The sequence below is a fragment of the Scyliorhinus torazame genome, chromosome 4 (genome assembly GCF_047496885.1).
Source record: "Scyliorhinus torazame isolate Kashiwa2021f chromosome 4, sScyTor2.1, whole genome shotgun sequence".
Taxonomy (NCBI): Eukaryota; Metazoa; Chordata; class Chondrichthyes; order Carcharhiniformes; family Scyliorhinidae; genus Scyliorhinus; species Scyliorhinus torazame.
The window spans coordinates 199,371,289-199,394,096 of record NC_092710.1 but is presented as its reverse complement, the minus strand read 5'-3'; the positions used below and the strand labels follow the sequence as shown (position 1 = coordinate 199,394,096).

The 22,808-nt window shown below is 47.2% G+C and overlaps 1 protein-coding gene across 6 annotated transcripts in view; it reads left to right on the top strand.

Moving 5' to 3' along the window:
* rcan2 (regulator of calcineurin 2) overlaps positions 1–22,808 on the top strand; it is a 644,130-nt gene that overhangs the window by 360,511 nt on the left and 260,811 nt on the right. The window contains exon 1 of one of the 6 annotated variants that reach the window (XM_072499098.1): positions 5,034–5,315. The exons of the other annotated variants lie outside the window; for them this stretch is intronic. Coding sequence (XP_072355199.1) covers positions 5,229–5,315 — 87 coding nt within the window. The 5' untranslated portion in view covers positions 5,034–5,228. Of the gene's footprint in view, positions 1–5,033; positions 5,316–22,808 lie in introns of those variants that run through there. 6 annotated transcript variants of the gene reach the window in all.

Genomic DNA, 22,808 nt, shown 5'->3' with positions numbered 1-22,808 from the left:
GCACTCCACCTAGGGTCAGGCCCCCACCCTATCTACGTAACCCAACCTAACCTTTTGGACACTGGGGAGGCAAGGTGGCGCAGTGTTTAGCACTGCTGCCTCACGGTGCTGAGGATCCAGGTTCGATCCCTGCCTTGGGTCACTGTCCGTGTGGAGTTTGCATATTCTCCCCGTGTCTGCGTGGGTCTGACCCCCACAACCCAAAGATGTGCAGGGTAGGTGGATTGGCCACACTAAATTGCCACTTAATTGGAAAAAAAATGAATTGGGTACGTCAACTTAATGAAAAAGAAATTTTTTTAAAACCTTTTGGACACTAAGGGGCAATTTAGCATGGCCAATCCACCCAACCTGCACTTCTTTGGACCTTGGGAGGAAACTGAGCACCCAGAGGAAACTCACGCAGACACGGGGAGAAAGTGCAAACTCCACACAGTCACCCAAGGCCGGCATTGAACCTGGGTCCCTGGCGCTGTGAGGCAGTGGTGCTAACCACTGTGCCACATGTCACCCTCTATAGTGTAATCTATAAATAGCTAGCTTGACTAAAGGCTCAACAAAATGGCTAGATATAAACTACAAAAGTGAACAGAATTAAGCTGATACACAAGCAGTGTTGATTTTTGTGGTATTTAGTTCTGTTAACTACAATTTGAGTAGATATCCCCATTGCACATTCCTTTCTAGGTTATGCACAAAACCTGGTTTGAAGCCAAGCCTATTCTGCATTTTCTGCATTGCTGTTCAGCTGTTTACTTTTCTAAGTACAGCACACAATCGTGATAAATAGGGGGGGATTCTCCGCCGGCGGGATTCTCCATTTTGCTGGCGCCCAGGGGTTTTCCGACGATGTATGGGAAACTCCATTGACCGGCTGACGTAACGGAGAATCCCGTTGGCGGGTCGAGGCTGAAAAGTGGCGTGGCGGAGCGGAGAATGTCCCAATACTTCTATTACATCCTTTTTTATGTAGTAGAATCTTGATGTCACACTCAGGAAGGGTCGAAAAATGTTGCTTGTAACTCGTGGGTTTTACACATATACAACAGTAGTGAGTCAGGAAGAGAACCAGTTACCAAGGATTGGCTTGAGTCAAAATATTTCCAAGAATCCGTGTCTATCCAGTTTACATTTAAATGGATTTGACATTTCTGTCGAACAATGTCCTGGAGTTCTTTACTCTGTGACCCTCAGCATTATAAATGTACAGGAAATTATTTATTTCGATAAGATATGAGAGAAGAAAGGTCTTTGTGTTCTCAATTGATTATATCGTTGGATTCTGTAAGAGTAAAACTTTTAATGAAAATATAGACAAGAACATAAGGTATTTTTAACCTCTTCATACCCTGGTCAAGTTCTGCGCTAAAATTATTCAAGGCAGAAGTTTCACCACTAACATTCCTCTAAATGATTGTGAAAGTGTGAAAACATCACATATAATTGTTGTGATTGGCTGCTGTGCTGGTTCCGATGAAAATGCACCGAACGGTGTCATGCAAATCAGGAAGTTCAAAACCTTGATTATGGCAAATGCTTCAAATATCCTCTGCTGAGCAGGACAAGGCATAAGCAAAACATTGACCACCGTTCACGGTCTGCATCCTTAGCCAATTGTATCTATTGGAAAATGACATATACAGGCTTCATGTGAGGGAAAGCACACACTTGATTTGCCAACATTTAAGGCCCTATTGTAACTATAGACAGGAGTCATGCATGCGGCAATTCGCTCCTGGCCTCAGCAGAGTAAGGCTAGGGGGAATTCTAACTCCTGCCTCATCTGGATAGGCCTCATCACTCCCCAGAACCAAGAGAAAATGGTTGCTACCCAGTGGGCGAGAAGGGGATGTAACCCGGCATTCAGGTTTGCAGTTCGAAGTGAGTTTGAGAAGGCTCCATAGCCAGGAATCCTGGGCTGGGAAGCTCAAACATCCCTCTTCTAGACCCAGTTCCTCATCATGATAGGTGGGCCGATGTCCCTGGCATTGTGAGACAGCAGTGCTAACCACTGTGCCACCCAGACATTGAATGAACTGTCTGTAGGTGTGCAGTGTGCAACTGTGCCACTGTGCTGCCCAAATCCCAATCCTCTCTGCCTGTGACCTCATCACCTCCAGTTCCACTGGCCAAGGAGGGTGCACCTGCACCACAGCAGGAGTTACAATGCAGGCGGGGTCCTCTGTGTCTCGGCCCTCCAGAGGAGGTCTGCCAAAATCATCACAGACAACAGGGGGTAGCAGCTAGGAGGCTTCCTTCACCTCCTTTGAGGATGTTGGGGATGCACCAAGATGTAATGATAGGGTTGAGAAGATCAAGAAATATCAGGAGCACAATGGTGACATGGGTGTTCACCACATGTATATACTTTCCGCCAGTATGAATAGAATTTCACTCAGTCCACATCTCCTATTGTGGACGCCTCCTTAGTATGCTGAGTTGAGTTGTGCTCGATCAGATGTCAAACCATATTCCATCCTCACATTTATCACAGATTTTCCATCGTGTACCTCGGGTCGATGTTGTTTGCAGCCACCTATCACAGCGTATGCTCCTTCTCAGTTCAATACTGATGCCGGTGATGCCTCACCCTCAATGTAAAGAGTGCTTGTGAAAGGCATCATTGACATGCATTACAGGTTCAAGTGATGTTCATTCTTGACTGTGTCAGGTGGAGGGTTATGTAGTCCCCAAACACACCTACATTGTGGGAAGTTGAAGGTGTGGCGTAGAATGAGAAGTGTCGATGCACATGGCAATCCTTACTTGAACTCCATTCTCTCTGTCATGTGTGAGGGTGGATCTATTGATGGTGGAACAGAACATACCCAAGAACGATGGTGGAGCTGTCTGGGACATTGGCTGTAAAGTATGGCTCAGTGGGTATGACTATGTCAGACTGTTAGTTGACTAGTCTGTGGATAGCTCCAAACCTTCCCAGATGTTTGTGAGGAGGACTTTTCAGGGTCATAGAATCATAGAATGTACAGCGCAGAGGGAGGCCATTCGGCCCATCGAGTCCACCCGGGCCCTGGAAAGAGCACCCTACCTTCACCCTACCCTCCACCCTAACCCCATCTAACCTTTTGGACACTAAGGGGTAATTTAGCATGGCCAATCCACCTAACCTGCACATCTTTGGACTGTGGGAGGAAACCGGAGCACCTGGAGGAAACCCATGCAGACACGGGGAAAAAGTGCAAACTCCACACAGTCACTCGAGACCGGAATTGAACCCGGTACCCTGGAGCTGTGAGGCAGCAGTGTTAAGCACTGTGCCGTCGGGTCGACTAGACTTTATCTTTTCCAGTGCCGAGGTCAATGTTAAATGAACTGACCAGTTCGGTTGTTATTTAACTTTTCTGTGCTGATTTTATACATCAGAGTAGCTTGCTCGGCCATTTCAGAGGGCTGTTAAGTGTCAACCACGTAGGTGTGGTAGTCTGGAGTCACGTGTGAACCAGACCAGGTTGGGGCAGCAGATTTTCTTCCCTAAAGGACATAGTGACCATCATCCAGTAGTTCACGAACATCATTACTGAAACTAGCCTTTTATTCCAGATTTTATTTGCAGAAATTGGTTGCCATGATTCCCTACAGTAAAGTGTTTTGAGGGCATCCTAATATTATGAAAGGTGTTAAGATGATCTTGTTGGAAAATTTGTCAGAAAAAGGTATTGTGCCTGTCAGACACTGAATCACTAATGTCAGCTTTATTATTTAATAAATAAGCCACTGAACAGAGCCATGTGTAGCTTTGTATCTCACATTAGATGGCCGTGACATCTAGGGTCAGGAATTTCCTTGAAGGTGTGTCTGCTGCCACCACTGCAACGGCAGAAACCTGGCTAGAGTGGCAGAGCAGAAGAGAGCTCGAGGTAATGCATGGCCAGGGTATTTGTGATACTGCGAATATGGCAGCCCAATTAAATTCAAATCCACAAAGGGTTTATGTTCATCTTTTGCTGGCGTCATTGCTGTCAAATTGCATCATGGCACACATATTTAATCACCAACGATGAAAGAGAAAATGTACACTCATGCTGAATGATTTACGTCAGGCATCGTGATCGGGTGCCAAAGCCTTGTTGGAAAATGAATTGTTCAGTTAAATTATCAACATTGAAGTGTGTAGTCAGAATCATAAAATTGTGTATTTTTTGATAAAGTATGTTGGGGAAGGTTGACCCTTGTATTAGCATCTCGGATGATTTATTTTGGAAAATCAGGGTGGAAGGAAGATTGGAAAAAAGGTTCAAAATAGCTTGAGCTGATTGTTTTCAGACATCAGCATTTAACTACGGATGCTCTTGGCCTGAGCATTCATCCGATTCAGGAGCACAAAGGCTAGTTAGCCTGGGAGCAAATGATGTTTGTTCCTGGTGCATTGTGAGAGCTGGGTGCAGTGCCTACGCAAGCAAAGGCTTTTCTAAATAATGTGTTATTTTTCAGACCTCTAGCCTCGGTCTTTTAGTTAGTATATAAAGAAGCAATAACAAAATATCAAGAGAAAATGTCCACTGGCTACAAATTTATATTTATTAATTTTCTCCTTGACACAGTTAGAAGAACAAAATAAAATCAAGCAGAGCATCTTTCATTTACCTGAGTGATATTCATAGCAACTGAGCTTTTGTTACTTTTATAATGGCTGTGATTTTACAGAAAACCATTCTCATGTTTTGGGAATCAGTCAGTGAAAATGACATATTTTAGGGTGAAAAGTGCTCCAGATATCAAAAGTGGATATTTTAAAATAAATGTAACCCATTTCATAAATTAAAGGAGAAATGCTTCAACAGTGTTTTTTGCGAGTGATTGCAAAGCGTTTGAGTGCTGTGTTACAGTAGGCATTGTGGCAGATAGCACTGTTTAGACGGATGGATCTAACTCAGGTTTAGCACATAATCATGTTCAGTTTGCTTCGCTGAACAGCCTCAAGATAAAAGTCTTAAAAAAAAGATTTGGCTGATGTCAGTCTTGCAGTGATGTCATCAGCGAGAGAGGGTGTTCAGTCCTGTTTCTGCTGCAGTATACAGAGTGAGAGCTCGGAGGAATAATCAGCCACTTATTGGCTGAGAGGCGGCGGCACTTTTGCTTTCAGCTACAAAGCATCCAGCATTAGAGTTTTGTGGCTGAATTCTTGATGCAGCTTGCTCAGTCTGTTTGTAAAGTGTACTTTACAAAGCAAAGAAGTTATAGCCAGTGCAGTTTTGGTGAGTGGGAGGATGCCAGCCCTTAACATGGACTGTGAGATTTCTACATTGCTTGCCTGTCTGGTTGATGTGGAAGTTTTTACCAGTCAAGAGATTAAGGTATTCCGTTTAATATTCCTTTACTTTGTCAGCTATCTCTAAATGTTTAGACTACATATTTAATGTGATATTTATGTTTCCTTTGGACTGAATGCAGCTCTGTAACTGTGTTACAACCTTGTGCACAATATGCTTCAGAAAGTGCAGGACTAGTGAAGAGTTTTTCGTCTGAAGCAGTGATTAATTGTACAGTATGTTTAACATTTTCCTTCCACTTTCCTGGAGGCAGATGTACTTTGTAAAATAATAAATTATGATTAGATCCTTTAGTAGTAGATTAACTCTTCTTATTATTCTTTATTCTCTGAACAGCTGCCTATATAATTCTGATTGTGTAAGTTAGGTTATTTCCTCATTAAATTAAAGTTGGATGTTCCAATTCTTTAAATTATTATATCCTTTAACCCATGGTTTGACTAAAACTCTCCCTTTGATCTTCCTCTGAATTTATTTGATGAAGACTAGAAAGGAATCTGATTAGATTGCATCAGTAGCATAGGAACAGAGTTGACGAGGAATTTGGACAAGCTTGGAATGACACAAACCAAAATATTAGTAGCACATATCTTGTGTGTGTTAACACTACATGCATGAACAGCTTTGCATTATTTATATAATTCAGTTAGGAACAAGTTTTATGTTTTAATTCCTTATATTACTACTTCTATTGCACCGTGTTCTGTATACATCACTGAGATGTGAAAGCAAATCCAAAATAATACTTCAGAAGGGTTATTTTGCTAATTCAACTGTACGGAGTTCAAGTGTATGGCGTGAAAATGGAACAAACAATGGATTGCATCAAACAGATATATTATCTACAACTATAATGATTCACCATCAATTCATTTAATTTGCTTTGTTAGAATACATGCAATAGGGGGGGTTTCCGTGCCCCCCACGGCCTGTTTCTTGGTGGAGGCGGCCCACCGTTGGGTGGTGGCGGACTGTCAAGAGGATTTCCCATTGAATCCACCCCCCGATGCTGGGAAACCCACGGTGGGGGTTTGCAGTCAGTGGGACCGAAGATCCTGCTGGTGAGAACGGCTGGAAAATCCCCCCCCCTCCATTATGTCTAGGTTGTGAAGGCCCCTCAGTTTTTCATTACACAGCTTCGCCTGCTGGTCCTCTTAAGATCCTGTTATTTAAAACATAATATTAGGGCACATTAGGTTTCACAAAGTTATGGCATAGCTGTTTCGTTATGGAACTGGGTCCTCTCTCAAAGATATCCTATGTAAATGATTTCTTGGTGAACATATGACCAAAGCATAAAAACTATTGATGATTTATTATTTTCATTCAGGTAGGCCATAAGTGAATTGTGGGCATGTGAAATGACAATCTCAGATTGGTGCAGTTGGGGAGTCCTGAAATAAGGATTAAGGCACATTGTTGGGTCGGTATGAATGAAGTACTAGCAGAATAATAAAATATTCAAGTCTACAGCACAGTGTTTATCATAACTAGCTCCACATTCAACAAGCTTCAACATTAGAGTACCAGTTCTGCTGAAAGGGACGTCCAAGTACTTCATTGTTGGTAAAGCACTCTGGGACATCTTGAGGTAGTTAGAGATGGTATATAAATGCAAGTCTTTATTTACCTTCACTATTTTTATTTAAGCTATTTCTACTACAAAACTGTTCAGAGTCTGAGCTATGAAAAGCAATACAACATTGAAATAAACGTCTCAGACAAACAACATCAAATTTATGGAAAATAAATGCACTTATCACATTAGGGAATAGAACTCACTCAGTTTTATCACTCCCCATAGAGTTCCATCTGTTATTAACCTATGCTAATATTGTGTGTGTACTCAAGTACTATTTATAATACATGAAAATGATTACAAAACATCTTCCAGAGAACAATCTTCATTTCATCTTTGTTTTGTCTAATTATACTTTCATTTCCCTGTAAAATCTACTGCCAGCCTTTTACAAAGGATAATCTTGATGAGGGAATCAAGGCCTCAACCTACCTTCTGTCAGGTTAGGTATATTCTCAGTAAGATTTTATAATTTGCCTTGTTTTTTTAAAATTCAGTGCAAGTAGTTGTGGAAGAAGGCAGGCACTTTTTGTTAAAGAGGTCTCATCGTTTTTTGTGTGGTTTTTAGCACATGAAAATACAACAGGACAAAATTACTAACCAAGGGGCCAGTACAGATCAGCATTGTCTGGAAAACAATGCTTTCTGTTTAGTACATGGACAATGCAGAGCAAGCGTAACTGTCTTAAACGGTTAGTTATTTTAAGGGTAGTGTCATGATATTCAAACACACACATCATGATGGACACACTAACAGGCAAATCAGAGTACACAACACCACAACCAATCACAGACAAGAACACCAACCACATAAAAAGCACGAGCACGACACCTGGAGGTCAGTAGGTCTGGGGAGAAGGAAGCATGAAAGAGCTGTTGAAACACCACAAGCAGGGAGCCCCCCACGTGCAGAGTGCAAAGACCAAGTTGTAAATAGTGAGTTTAAATAAACAAGTGTTGTACCATATGCAACTGTGTTGGCTCTTCTGTGTGTTAGAACACCCAACACCACATGGTACAGGAGTGGATCGATACCTGCCTACCAACCTGCCATTCTGGACATGGACCACACCGGCAAACCGCAGCCGATGCAAGTCACGGGGAACCTAGGCACCAACTGGAAGCTCTACAGGCAGCGATTTGACCTGTACATCCGTGCCACCGAAAAACAGAATGTCTCGGATGATTCGAAGATTGCAATGCTCCTCTTCTACGCAGGCCCCCACCCAAATGATGTCTTTAATTCACTGGTGTTCGAGGAAGGCGAAAACCAGGCCAAATATGACACGGTCATCCTCAAAATGGACCAGCACTTTCAAACTGAAGTAAACGAAACTTTCGAAAGATACATCTTTCAGCAACGCCTGCAAGGTAAGGAGGAGCTTTTTCAACCCTTTTTGACGCACCTCCGGATTCTAGCGCAGTCCTGCGGTTACGGCACCACCACAGAGTCCATGATCAGGGACCAGATTGTTTTTGGCGTTGCCTCCAGTGGCCTACGCCAGCAGCTTCTTAAAATAAAGAGCCTCACCTTAGCGTCTGCTGTGGAAGCCTGTGTCCTCCATGAAAATGCGACCTGCCGTTTTGCCCGATTTCAGGCGTCCGAGTTGGCACGGAGGGGGTCCCCAGCCGTCGAATCGGCAAGCCAGGCCGCCCACGACGTTGAACGCATCCAGGCCGTCGATTTCTTCCCGCCCCACGGCCCGGACGACAGCGGCCGCTTCCCGCGCTTTTCGCGGTCTCCCGCGCAGGTGCGCGCCAAGAATAACGGCCACAACGAGGGACGCACTGCGCAGGCGCGCCCACCGCAAGATCGCACTGCGCATGCGCAGTGGCGCAACGAACGCCGTGACGTCATGACGTGCAGCAAGTGTGGAGGTCTACACTTAAAAGGGCAATGTCCTGCAAAATACCAACAGTGCAACAGATGTGCCATGATAGGCCACTACGCAGCCCGCTGTCGTGCGGCTCAACCCATGGATCCGGCGCATCCTCGACAACCTCGCACACGAGTCAGGACCGTCCAGCCCACGCATCAAGACTTCCAGTTAAGTGATGCAGATGACCAGGATGACTTCAGAGTTGCCGTCATTGATGTCAACAAGGTCAATGCCATCAATCCAGACGATGAGTGGTGTGCCACCCTGACGGTCAACCGATCGCGCGTCGCCTTCCGTCTGGACACCGGCGCATCCGCCAACCTGATTGCTTACTCTGCAGTCCAGGCCATGAAGGTCAAACCACTCATCACACCATCCCGGCTTAAGATGGTTGACTATAACGGGAACGTTATCCCGTCCGTAGGATCTTGCCAGCTACAGGTGACTCACAAGGGGTACACGGCCACACTCCCCTTCGAAGTTGTGGGCTCATCAAAGGACTCGTTACTGGGCGCACAAGCGTGTAAGGTCCTTCACCTGGTACAGCGCATCATGTCTCTCTCTCCAGATGAGATATCCGACTTCCCGGATGCTGAGTTCCACGCGAATCTCCATTCCCTCCTCGCTCACAACCAGGAGGTTTTTGAAGGCATGGGGACATTGCCACACACGTACAAGATTCGACTCAGACCGGACGCCATCCCTGTCGTTCACGCACCTCGCAGGGTTCCTGCGCCTCTCAAAGACCGCCTCAAGGCACAACTGCAGATTCTTCAGGACCAAGGGGTCCTATCCAAGGTCACGGAGCCCACGCCATGGGTCAGCTCCATGGTCTGTGTAAAGAAGCCCTCTGGCGAGCTCCGTATATGTATAGATCCAAAAGATCTGAACAACAACATCATGCGGGAACACTATCCCATCCCAAAACGAGAAGACCTCACCAGCGAGATGGCGCGAGCCAACATATTCACTAAATTGGATGCGTCCAAAGGATTCTGGCAGATCCAACTGGACCCGGCCAGCCGAAGACTATGCACATTCAACACCCCTTTTGGCAGATTCTGCTACAACCGGATGCCATTCGGCATCATTTCGGCATCTGAAGTATTCCACCGCATTATGGAGCAGATGATGGAAGGCATCGAAGGGGTACGTGTATATGTGGACGATATCATCATTTGGTCCACCACTCCGCAGGAACACATGCATCGTCTTCGACGTGTCTTCACCCGCATACGGCAAAATGGCCTGCGTCTCAACCGTGCGAAGTGTGCTTTCGGCCAGACGGAGCTGAAATTCCTCGGGGACCACATCTCAAGGTCCGGGGTCCGTCCCGATGCAGACAAGGTTAGCGCCATCACAGCCATGCCACGACCGGCTGACAAGAAGGCTGTCTTAAGATTCCTGGGCATGGTCAACTTCCTTGGGAAGTTCATTCCCAACCTGGCTTCTCATACAACAAACATGCGCCATCTCGTAAAAAAATCGACGGAATTCAACTGGCACCAGTCGCATCAGCAGGAATGGGAGGAGCTCAAGCACAAACTGGTCACGGCACCAGTGCTGGCCTTCTTTGACGCGACTCGCCCTACAAAGATCTCAACAGACGCCAGCCAATCTGGTATTGGAGCGGTACTCCTGCAAAAAGACAGCACGTCATCATGGGCCCCGGTTGCGTATGCCTCACGAGCCATGACCCCTACCGAACAGCGCTACGCGCAAATCGAAAAAGAATGCCTGGGCTTGTTAACTGGACTGGACAAGTTCCACGACTATGTGTATGGCCTGCCACGATTCACGGTCGAAACTGACCACCGCCCCCTGGTCAACATCATTAACAAAGACCTGAACGACATGACTCCTCGCCTCCAGCGCATCTTACTCAAACTCAGGAGGTACGATTTTGAACTGATCTACACTCCGGGGAAGGAACTCATAGTGGCGGACACTCTTTCCCGAGCAGTGAGCACACCACCAGATGCGGAGGGGTTCGTGCGTCAAATTGAGGCACACGTGACTCTGACAGCAGCAAATATGCCAGCTGATGATCCTTGTCTGGCCCACATACGCGCAGAGACGGCGACTGACCCTCTGCTGCAGCGAGTGATGCGCCACATGACGGAAGGGTGGCTAAAAGGGCAGTGCCCCCAGTTTTACAATGTGCGAGATGATCTCACCAATATAGACGGGGTCCTTATGAAATCGCATAGGATCGTCATTCCACACAGTGTGCGCCAGATGATTCTTCGTCAACTACACGAAGGCCACTTGGGTGTCGAAAAATGCAGACGAAGGGCCCGGGCGGCGGTATATTGGCCGGGTATTAATGAAGACATAGCCAACATGGTGCTCAACTGCACAACCTGTCAGAGGTTTCAGCCGGCGCAACCTCCGGAAACACTTCTACCACACGAGATGGTGACGTCCCCCTGGGCGAAGGTGGGTGTTGACCTATTTCACGCGCTCGGCAGAGATTACATTGTTATTATAGACTACTTCTCAAACTACCCGGAAGTCATGCCTCTCCATGACCTGACGTCGTCCGCAGTCATTGGGGCCTGCAAGGAAACGTTTGCTCGCCATGGCATTCCAAGGACTGTCATGTCAGACAATGGACCTTGTTTTGCCAGCCGTGAATGGTCGTCCTTTGCCGCAGCATATGGTTTCACTCATGTGACATCCAGCCCTCTGCATCCACAATCGAACGGGAAGGCTGAAAAGGGTGTCCACATCGCAAAGCGGCTCCTGTGCAAGGCGGCTGATGCCGGATCGGACTTTAACCTTGCCTTGCTGGCCTATCGATCGGCCCCGTTATCCACGGGCCTCTCGCCAGCGCAGCTACTAATGGGTCGCTCCCTCAGGACGACGGTACCTTCCGTCCTGGCACCGACAACAGACCATGAGGCGGTTCTTCGGGACATGCAACTGCAGCGTGATCGCCAGAAAGGTCGGTACGACACACGAGCGACGGACCTGCCCCCCCTGTCCTCCGGAGACAAAGTACGCGTCCATCAACCGTATGGTGGCTGGTCAGCACCGGCCGAAGTCCTCCGACAAGTGGCTCCCCGCTCGTTCCTGGTTCGCATGCCGGATGGTTCCGTGCGTCGCCGCAATCGGCGCGCCCTTCGCCGACTTCCACGTTCACAGCCACACAACACGCCAGATCCTCAACAGGCTTCCGAGGATGACTTTGTGGAGCTGCCGCACATCACGCCCTTTCCATCGCCACCCATGGCCATGCCTGCACAGCAGCCGGTGGTTCTTGATCCACCCTTAAGGCGGTCAACCCGAATTCGTCGCAAACCCATTAGAATGGACTTATAATACAGTTCATATGTTTAATAAGTTGGACAATTTTACATGATAACCTGTTGTTGTTTATCGTTCCAGATGTCGTCTGACTGGACAACTGTTCAAAATTTTTTTTCTTCTTCTCTCGTTCGCATTTCTGTTATGTTATGGTACAACTGGATTCATGTGACGCACTCGACATCGCCCCATGTACATAGTTCCGTCATAGACACATGCTGCACACGACACACACACACTCTTAGATGCACTCACGTCACGATCATATTTATTACCACGTAGGCACATATCTTTGTAAAAAGGGGGGATGTCATGATATTCAAACACACACATCATGATGGACACACTAACAGGCAAATCAGAGTACACAACACCACAACCAATCACAGACAAGAACACCAACCACATAAAAAGCACGAGCACGACACCTGGAGGTCAGTAGGTCTGGGGAGAAGGAAGCATGAAAGAGCTGTTGAAACACCACAAGCAGGGAGCCCCCCACGTGCAGAGTGCAAAGACCAAGTTGTAAATAGTGAGTTTAAATAAACAAGTGTTGTACCATATGCAACTGTGTTGGCTCTTCTGTGTGTTAGAACACCCAACACCACAGGTAGGGTATTTCAAAACCCTTTGTTCCTCTTCTTTGACATATAGGCGGGATTTCATTGTAATGTTGTTTATATTTTAGCTTGCCAGACCAAAAAACTACTTCAAAAGAATTATTTTTCAAACCAGCACTTCACAAAAATAACCTAATATTAATTCAGCAACACAAAGTGAATGAAATGGGGGGAAAGTAGCTTGTTCAATAATATTTCATTTCTCTATCGATAACTTCACTACTATTCAGTGCATTCAGCGAATCAGTTTTCACTGGCTGGATTGCAGAGATGTCTAGCTCCTTCATTGTTTCAGTTTCCTATCAGTTGGCCTAAGAGTCACTCTTTTGAAAGAAGGAATGGTCCAATTTTAAAACTATATGTACATTTTATGAGGGCGTTTGAACATCCTGAAATTTCTCCATGCCTAGCCTTTGGATCTTTCTAAAGAAAACTAGATCCAATCCATAGCACAAAGCCACCCAGACATCATTGCCAAATGAGTAAGAGGACATTTGGGGTAAGGTGCTTTTTAATATTTAATAAACATTTTATTCAAACTACTAAATGGTCCTCCCATGGTTTTGTCCTTGCAAAATCAGGACATTTTTGTCAAAGTTCATTAGTGATGCTGTAGATGTGAGCACAGAGATCTGTAATGTCTTGAGCTTATGAAGCTCCATCTAGTGGTAGAAGCTTGCAGTTCCAGGTGTGACTACGTGTCACACATGAATAGTGATGACCAAATAAGGAGTGTACAGCAAACATATCAAATTGCTACAGATCCAGATATATGAGATTGTATAAGGTAACAGCTTGACATTAATGCCATAGATTTGTGTTTTTTGTGCTTTGAAAATGTTATTTGGAATAAGGTATTGGTGCTGCAGGCACCTCATTAATGATTGTCTTTGCGTTCTGTCACATTCATTGCAGAAATTCTGCATTGTTCTTAATGAGAAAATTTGAAATCAAGCACAAACTTAGGGATCAACAAATAATATACAATGCCATTCAATGACATTCTGACAAAAAGTTTTTCCAAGGAGGGCAAATGGAATAATTTGCAACGCACTGTGTGGCAAGCGCAGATGTTTGACAAAATGATAATACTAAACAATTATACCCTCATGATACTGCCCTACTATTGTTGTGGTTGAGTGAATTATTTATAACCATGCTTTCTGACACTTTCTGTTTATTTTACCTATTGATTTGTTCAGTCTGGTAAGCAGTAGGGGGTAGGTCAATATGTGACAAACCTTTCTGGTCCACTGCCAGTGTACTTTCAAACCCATATGAGGTAGAGTTTCTTTGGAGTCCATTTTTGGATCCAGAATTAGCACACACCCAAACTGAGACACCTGAGGTTGGCTTAACAATGGACTTGGGCCTCATCTGAGTAATGTTGGTAAGCAGCTGGAACCTGTTACACCTCCACAGACAGTTCTACATTTTGTAAAAATAACTTCAGACTACCAAACTTACCAGCAGCACCAGGTTAGTATTGGAAAAAGAGGGCATGTCACCAGAGAGGGACTAATCATGGCACGGCAAACTGTCAAGAGTGCTGCGGAGCACTGTGGAGCCGTGAAGAGCATTCCTGTTATAGGATTTTTTTTCTTTAAAAAAATCTTTGGTTGGTGACTGCTACTTAGAGGAAACATACCTTCCTCGAGGCAGCCTACCCTGCTCATTAATTGCAACCCAATTTCTGCTGCAGGACCTAACACTGATGTTCGGTTTCTTTTTTATATATAAAAGGGACCTATTATCAGTTTTAAATGCGTTGATCCAATTTCAGGCTGGGCATTTTCCAACCACCTTTTGGATGCAGGACATTTTTCCCCCAAAATTGCCCACTTCACATCTGTAAACTGTGTGCAATGAAGTTGAATTTCTACCCCAGAGTATTTAGAGAATTATATTTGAGCTCCCATTAGACTAATGGTGGCATGGAGACCAACCTGTAATCATTTTGTAATGGCTTTCCTGCTCTCTTACTACTGGTACTTTTAAAACAAACATTAACGTTGGAATCATGTAACAGAAATTTTGCAACCACTTGATCCAGAATTTTGATTTATCACAATGCTCTTCAGTAATTAGGGATTTAACAACTGCGTGTTTAAATAGAGTTCTGACAGTTTTGCTACATCATTCCATGAGGCTTATACAAAATGAAGTCCATCAGTTCTAAAATCGGCAACTGGATGGTGCCTTCTATCTAGTGAAGTAAAACCTTTTTCAATTTACTTTCTAAACCTGTTGGTGAGTAATGGAACATTATTGATTGGTACACCAGATTGCAGTTAATGTAAAGGAGGTTAAATCGGGAAAACAGAGAAATAGTACAAACAATTTTAGACTTTCATCCAAGGTGTACTTCAAATTCTGTAACAGGCATTAGAGTTCATTGACATTCTGCTGATCATGATGTTTTACAATATCAAGAATACAGTAAAGCCATAGGGAGAGTTTGGGCCATAATTGAAGTCTTTAGCAGCACGAAAAAGCTCACACAGGAATGTTGCATTGGCTTCAAGTTAGACAAATGTGCGCTTTGGGAGTCCAGCAGCACCCCCCCCCCCCCCCCCCCCCCCCACCCAATACAATTCAGAATTCGATCCAATTAACAAATGTACAATTGCTTGATCTCCTTTACAACTTCATCCTGTCACATATCAACAGCGTAGAATATTGTAATTGGTAGCATTACGTTATGTGTAGTATTGACATTTCCATCAATGTTCGTAGTTCAACTGATTGATCCTTGGGACTTTGATTGCCAACAAAGGTGCTGCATAATTTAATGTACATGATACAAAGCTCAATGGGAAAGTTGTCTGGGAGGAGGATGCAAAGACGTTGCAAAGAGATACAGGACAAGTGGCGGGATTCTCTGACCCCCTGCCGGGTCGGAGAAACGCTGGGGGGGGGGGGGGGGGGGGGGGGGGGCGTGAATCCCGCCCCCGCCGGCCGCCGAATTCTCCGGCACCGGAGATTCGGCGGGGGCAGGAATCCCACCGTGCCAGTCGGCGACCCCCCCCCCCCCCGGCGATTCTCTGGCCCGTGATGGGCCAAAGTCCCGCTGCTGTAATGCCGGTCCCGCCGGCGTGAATTAAACCACTTCCCTTACCGGCGTGACCATGCTGTGCGAGTGGGCTCCGGGGTCCTGGGGGGGGCACGGGGCGATCTGGCCCCGGGGGTTGCCCCCATGGTGGCCTGGCCCACGATCGGGGCCCACCGATCAGCGGGCGGGCCTGTGCCGTGGGGGCACTCTTTTACTATGCGTCGGCCGTGTAGGTCTCCGCGATGGCTGACGCGTAGGTGATTCCCCCTGCGCATGCGCGGGGTTGACGTCAGCAGCCGCTGACGCTCCCACGCATGCGCGGACTTCCGCCGGCCGGCGGAGTCCCTTCGGCCCCTGCTGCCGTGGCACCAAAGGCCTTCCACGCCAGCCGGCGGGACGGCAACCACTCCAGCGCGGGTCTAGCCCCTAAAGGTGAGGGCTTGGCCCCTATAGGTGAGGAGAAAATGCACCTTTGGGGCGGCCCGACGCCAGAGTGGTTCACGCCACTCCATCCCGCCGGGACCCCCGCCCCGCCGGGTAGGGGAGAACCCCGCCCAAGATCTTCTGGGTGTTCACGCTAATGCTATTGCTAGTGCTCCTGTTGCACCTGATGGGAACTCCTATTGATAACGGCCGGCCAGACGATCCCGCCACTGGTCGATGACGGGCCGCATCCCACTGCTGAGAAACACGCCATGGGGAGGCCAGAGAACCTTGCCCGTAAATGTTAGTTGTCAAGCACCAAAGAAGTCATATTGGACTCAAAATATTGGGCGTCATTCTCCGACCCCCCGCCGGGTCGGAGAATGGCCGTTGGCTGCCGTGAATCCCACCCCCGCTGAAGTCTCCGGTACCGGAGATTGGGCGGGGGCGGGAATCGGGCCACGCCGGTTGGCGGGACCCCCCGCTCAATTCTCCGGCCCGTATGGGCCGAAGTCCCGCCCAGAAATTGCCTGTCCCGCCGGTGTAAATCAAAGCTGGTATTTACCGGCGGGACCAGGCGGCGTGGGCGGGGTCCTGGGGAGGGCGCGGGGCGATCTGACCCCGGGGGGTGCCCCCACGGTGGCCTGGCCCGCGATCGGGGCCCACCGATCCGCGGGCGGGCCTGTGCTGTGGGGGCATTCTTTCCCTTCCGCCTCCGCCACGGTCCCCACCATGGCGGAGGCGGAAGAGACTCTCCCCACTACGCATGCACGGGAAACTGTCGGCGACCGCTGACGCTCCCGCGCATGCGCCGCATTTCCGCGTCAGTTGGCGGGGCACCAAACGCCGTTTCCGCCAGCTGGCGGGGCAACAAACGCCATTTCCGCCAGCTGGCGGGGCGGAAATCCCTCCGGCGCCGGCCTAGCCCCTCAATGTTGGGGCTCGGCCCCCAAAGATGCGGAGCATTCCGCACCTTTGGGCCGGCGCGACGCCCGTCTGATTGGCGCCGTTTTTGGCGCCAGTCGGCGGACATCGCGCCGTTGGGGGAGAATTTCACCCATTAACTCTCTTTCTTTCTCCACATATGCTGCCGGACCTTCTGAATGTTTCTAGCGTTTTCTGTTTTTATTTCAGATTTCCAGCATCCTCAGTATTTTGCTTTTATTATAGGCTTGTTAAATGATTGGGCAAGAAGATGACAAATGGACTAAATTTATCTGTGAAATTATGGACTGTGAAATTATCCACTTTGCTCGGAAGAATGCAAAAGCAGAATATTTTTAAACGGTGAGGGACAAGTAAATGTTGGTATTCAGAACGATTTGCGGGTGCTTGTACACAATCACAGAAAAAGAATATCAGGTACAGCAAACAGTGGAGAAGGCAAATGACACGTTAGAAGACATTGAAAGGGCGTAAGTTGCTGCAACTATATAGGGCTTTGGTGAGATCACACCTGGAGCACTGTGTACAATTTTGGTTCCCCTACGCACGAAGAAAATACAAGAAAAAGTGCAACAAACGTTCACTAGATTGATTCTTGGGAATAAGAGGGTGATCCGATGAGGAGAGGTAAACAAAATGGGCCTAAATTCTATGGTGTTTGGAAGAATGAGGTAATCTCTTTGCAATCTATGAAATATTTGGAGAGCTTAACGGGATAGATGCTGAGTTTCCCCAGTTAGAGAGACTGAATTAGGCATCAGAGTCTCAGGATAAGGGGGTCAGCCAAATAAGACTTGAGATGAAGAGAAATGTCTTCACTCAAGAAGGTTGTGAGTCTTTTGGAATTGTCTACCCCAGAGGGCTGTGGTTGCTCATCCAATGAGTATATTCATGATTGTGATGGAAAGACCTTTGGGCACTAAGGGAGTCAGGGGATATGGGAATAGGGTGGGAAAGCGGTGTTGATGTAAATGTTCAATCATTAGCTTATTGAAAGGTGGAGTAGGTTCTAGTATTATTATGATGTACTCCAGCTCTTATTTCTCATGTTCATGTAAGGCTCATTGGAAAAACTTCTGGGGCAAAATTCTCCACCAACGGCGCGATGTCCGCCGACTGGCGCCACAAACGGCGCCAATCAGACGGGCATCGCGGCGGCCCAAAGGTGCGGAATGCTCCGCATCTTTGGGGGCCGAGCCCCAACATTGAGGGGCTAGGCCGACGCCGGAGGGATTTCCGCCCCGCCAGCTGGTGGAAATGGCGTTTGTTGCCCCGCCAGCTGGCGCGGAAATGTGGCGCATGCGCGGGAGCGTCAGCGGCCGCTGACAGTTTCCCGGCGCATGCGCGGGAGCGTCAGCGGGCGCCGACAGTTTCCCGCGCATGCGCAGTGGGGAGAGTCTCTTCCGCCTCCACCATGGTGGAGGCCGTGGCGGAGGCGGAAGGGAAAGAGTGCCCCCACAGCACAGGCCCGCCCGCGGATCGGTGGGCCCCGATCGCGTGCCAGTCCACCGTGGGGGCACCCCCCGGGGTCAGATCGCCCGCGCCCCCCCCAGGACCCTGGAGCCCGCCCACGCCGCCTGGTCCCGCCGGTAAATACCAGGTTTGATTTACACTGGCGGGACAGGCAATTTCTGGGCGGGACTTCGGCCCATTCGGGCCGAAGAATTGAGTGGGGGGTCCCGCCAACCGGCGCGGCCTGATTCCCGCCCCCGCCCAATCTCCGGTGCCGGAGACTTCGGCGGGGGCGGTGGCGGGATTCACGGCGGCCAACGGCCATTCTCCGACCCGGCGGGGGTTCGGAGAATGACGCCCCTGATTCGGTTATGCTTTGGAGTTAACACTGTAAACAGAAAATGTTATTTGAATTACATCTCTGAGAATAAAAATACAATAATATGTGAATGAGTAAGATAAAGTTTTAAGTTTAAGGAGCCAGCATTTCAGATTTATACATAACTTTGAGAAAATGGTAGTTTCCGTGCATGTCAAGACACTTCTCAGATTTCAATCATCTGCAATTCCACCTTTTCAATGATCACAAAAATATCACAGTGTGGATTTTAAAAGGCTGACGTTACTGGGTGAAAAGCTGGACAGGAATACCTCAGCGAAGTACATTTAAAACAAAAAATATATATAGATCTGCAGCACACATGGGCAGGACAACAGAAATGGGGCAGTTCAGCAGAAGGGAGAAGATGTGACGATTTGGGGTAGATCCTGATTTCATCAGTTTCAGTGTCCTGTAAAATCTAGCGGTCAGGTTATGTGCTTTCCCCACACAGACAGAAACTTTTTCGAGGCATTACTGGAGGAACTTCGGCACTTTGCTGGCAGTTTCACCCATTGTATTTTCTCTGGAGATATGGGACTTAAACAAGTCTTGAGTGCTGGGGTGAGTTCCACTGTGGGCCTGGAAAGGTAATTGATTCCAGAAAGGATCATTTATCTATCCAAAAATGCTGATAATCCGTTCCAGTTGTGTGGTGTACTTTGAAATTGTTTCCAATGGTTGACATCTGACTTTAAATTGAATGAAAATCATACCAACAGAGGCAGCTTAATTTGTTTCTGCAAGCAGTTTGAACACTGGTACTAACTCTGGAAACGAGGGGTTGGGTGGGAGGGTGATTCTCTGGCTGTTCTTGCCAGCTGTCCCACCCACCGCAAACCCTTGCCGTGAGTTTCCCAGTGGCGGCGGGTTGGGGGGGGGGGTGCGGGGGTGCGGTTGGATTCTATGAGAAATCCCATTGACGGACGGTACGGTGGTGCAGTGTTCGGCACTGCTGCCTCATGGCGCCGAGAACCCGGGTTCAATCCCGGCCCCGGGTCACTGTCCGTATGGAGTTTGCACATTCTCCCTGTGTCTGCTTGGGTCTCACCCCACAACCCAAAGATGCGCAGGGTAGATGGATTGGCCATGCTAAATTGCCCTTCAATTGGAAAGAAAAAAAAGAAATCCCATTGACAGTGGGCCACCTCCCGCTGCCAAGAAACATGTCAAGCGGAAGTGGAAAATCCCCCGTAACTCACCTTGAACGCTTCCTCTGACGATTCTGACTCCACCTACAGTAGATACCTACATTCTGCTTAAATCTTGCTGCCTGTTTTAATGTAATTGTCAGGAAGTTAATTGACTATGCAGCACTGTACAATTGAAATTTATCCTGTTTTCTTGTAGTTTCTACTAAGATGTGCTTCTAGCAGAGCTTAGTACTAATAATAGAGAACAGTGACCTGGCTGATACCCACTCCTTCGAGCCCTGCAGTACGGAGACCATTTATATTTTCCTGGCTGATATCAGATAATTAAGTGTCAACTATGAATTAATCCTCTGACCGGTCTGCCTTTATTCAGTATCCGCTGAAAGAAGCACATGTAAATATTTTAAAGCATGTGCAGAATTACTGGTTGTATATGCATATCGGGCAGACTTTGCTGTTAATCTTCTTGGGCATGTTAGGCTGCCAGAGTGCAATACATGGGTTAAAATCGGGCGGGGAGGATTATCTACCAATAACAAAATTGAGTGGGGAGAATTATCCACAAATAACAAAGTTTGCTCAATTTCCTTTGTGTTTCACCTAGTTAATCCAACCTGCTCAATGCATGAAGAAGCAAATCTTCCCCATTAGCTTTTTTCATGTGTACCATTCAAAGACAAGTTATTCAACAAATCAACCCTGTCCCTTTTTGACCTCCCTAGAAAGCATTTTTCCCACCTGTTTCAACCGGTCTATTGAATAGAACCATTAATTAAAGTTGACTAATTGCACATTGTAGAGAATAATTTTTCCGTGCATTACCTTCAAAATGATTTGGTTAAAGAATTTGTTTCTCTAATTCCTATTTTCAACTGTGACTTGCCCTGTAAAAAAATAGCTAATGGATTAGTTGAACTTACAAACTGAAGAATTACAAATTCATTACCAAATACATGGAAAATAGGGAACAGACTTTTTTAACTTATGTGTGACTAAATATTGTTCGACAGAGTGGAAGCCTTTTTGACTTTTAGGGAACAGCGCTTTGGGAGTGAGTGTTTTGATATAAAGTGATATTAGCATTAAGTCCTATGATTCAGAACTGGTTGCTTCAAAGGATGTTGTCACAACAGGCTCCGATGTCTTAAAATTGAGAATGGCCATATTCATTCTTGAACAGTTTCAAAAATATGAAATGTTAAAATCATCTTTATGATGAAAACCATCTGGCTGATTTGATATTTTGGTAGCGTCCAAAATTGGGTCAGATGTAGAAACCCTAGAAATAATTTTATGAGTATGCCCACCTTGTGAGGAACGTCACCATACTAGAAATCCAGAATATCCATGATGTTCTGACCAGTAAAATGTCTGGAAAGAAAATTTTAGGGCAATGTGTTCCTAAATTTCCAATGTGAGCTCACAGTGCAGGTTCATAACACACCCTCTTCCTCTGTATTAATTCACAAAAGGATGTCTGGTTGCTAATAGGGGACAGAGGAAGTATACTTGCAAGTAAGCCACAGGATGATTACAGCCATGCATCTGGATCCAGGGCTTTTGGGCAGAGAGGGATCAGGAGACTTTTACGAGGGGGGATTGGAGGCAGAAATTGGAGGCTAGATCAGGAGAAACAAAAGGGAGTGATGGTAACATCTTGAGGGGGCTGCCTTGGATGTGCACAAAGCACCCCCTTCCAAATGCTATGCCCCCCCCCATTCCGGTCTTTTTGACAAAGTAATTTAAAAAACAGTCTTCTAATCCATGCCCGTTTGGCCAGACCAACTGTTGTATGGTGTGGGCAGCATAATGTTTTGGTCACAGTCATGTTGACAAGCTCATTTGCCTGTTATTATTTCTTTTCAAACGGCAGGCAATCTACTGATTTTGACACCCATCTATCTGCCATCTTCTCCACCATGGCGGAGGCGGAAGTGACTCTCCCCACTGCGCATGTGCGGGAAACTGTCAGCAGCCGCTGACGCTCCCGCGCATGCGCCGGGAAACTGTCAGCGGCCGCTGACGCTACCGCGCATGCGCCGCATTTCCGTGCCAGCTGGCGGGGCAACAAACGCCATTTCCGCCAGCTGGCGGGGCGGAAATCCCTCCGGCGTCGGCCTAGCCCCTCAATGTCGGGGCTCGGCCCCCAAAGATGCGGAGCATTCCGCACCTTTGGGGCAGCGCGATGCCCGTCTGATTAGCGCCGATTTGGGCGCCAGTCGGCGGACATCGCGCCGTTGGGGGAGAATTTCGCCCCAGATAACCAAAGATAAAGAATACGTGCAAATTTTTTTTGGCATGAACAACTTATTTGTGAGTGTCAAAGGAATTGGAATGTCTACCATTCTATGTAAATATGGAAAACAGAATCAACCCAGGAGCAAAATGGACGATTGAAAGACATTAGAAAAATGGCTCAAATATAAATCTGACATTCATTGTGCTGTGCAGCAATCTCTACAAGTCTACAGTGGTGCTTGGGTACATCCCAGCACAAAAGGCTGTCCACTTGGGACACTCATCCATTCCCTGTTGGCAGAATAGAGAAAATCCCTCTGTGAAGAATGGCACTCAGGGAATTAAATAGATAATGCTCAGGTTGTGAGACACAGGGGGCAGGATTCTCTGGTCCCGCGCCGGGTCAGAGAATCGCCGGGGGTGGGGCGCAAATCCCACCACGCCACTCCAGCGCCGTTCTGGCCCCCTGTGGGTTGGGGGATCGCT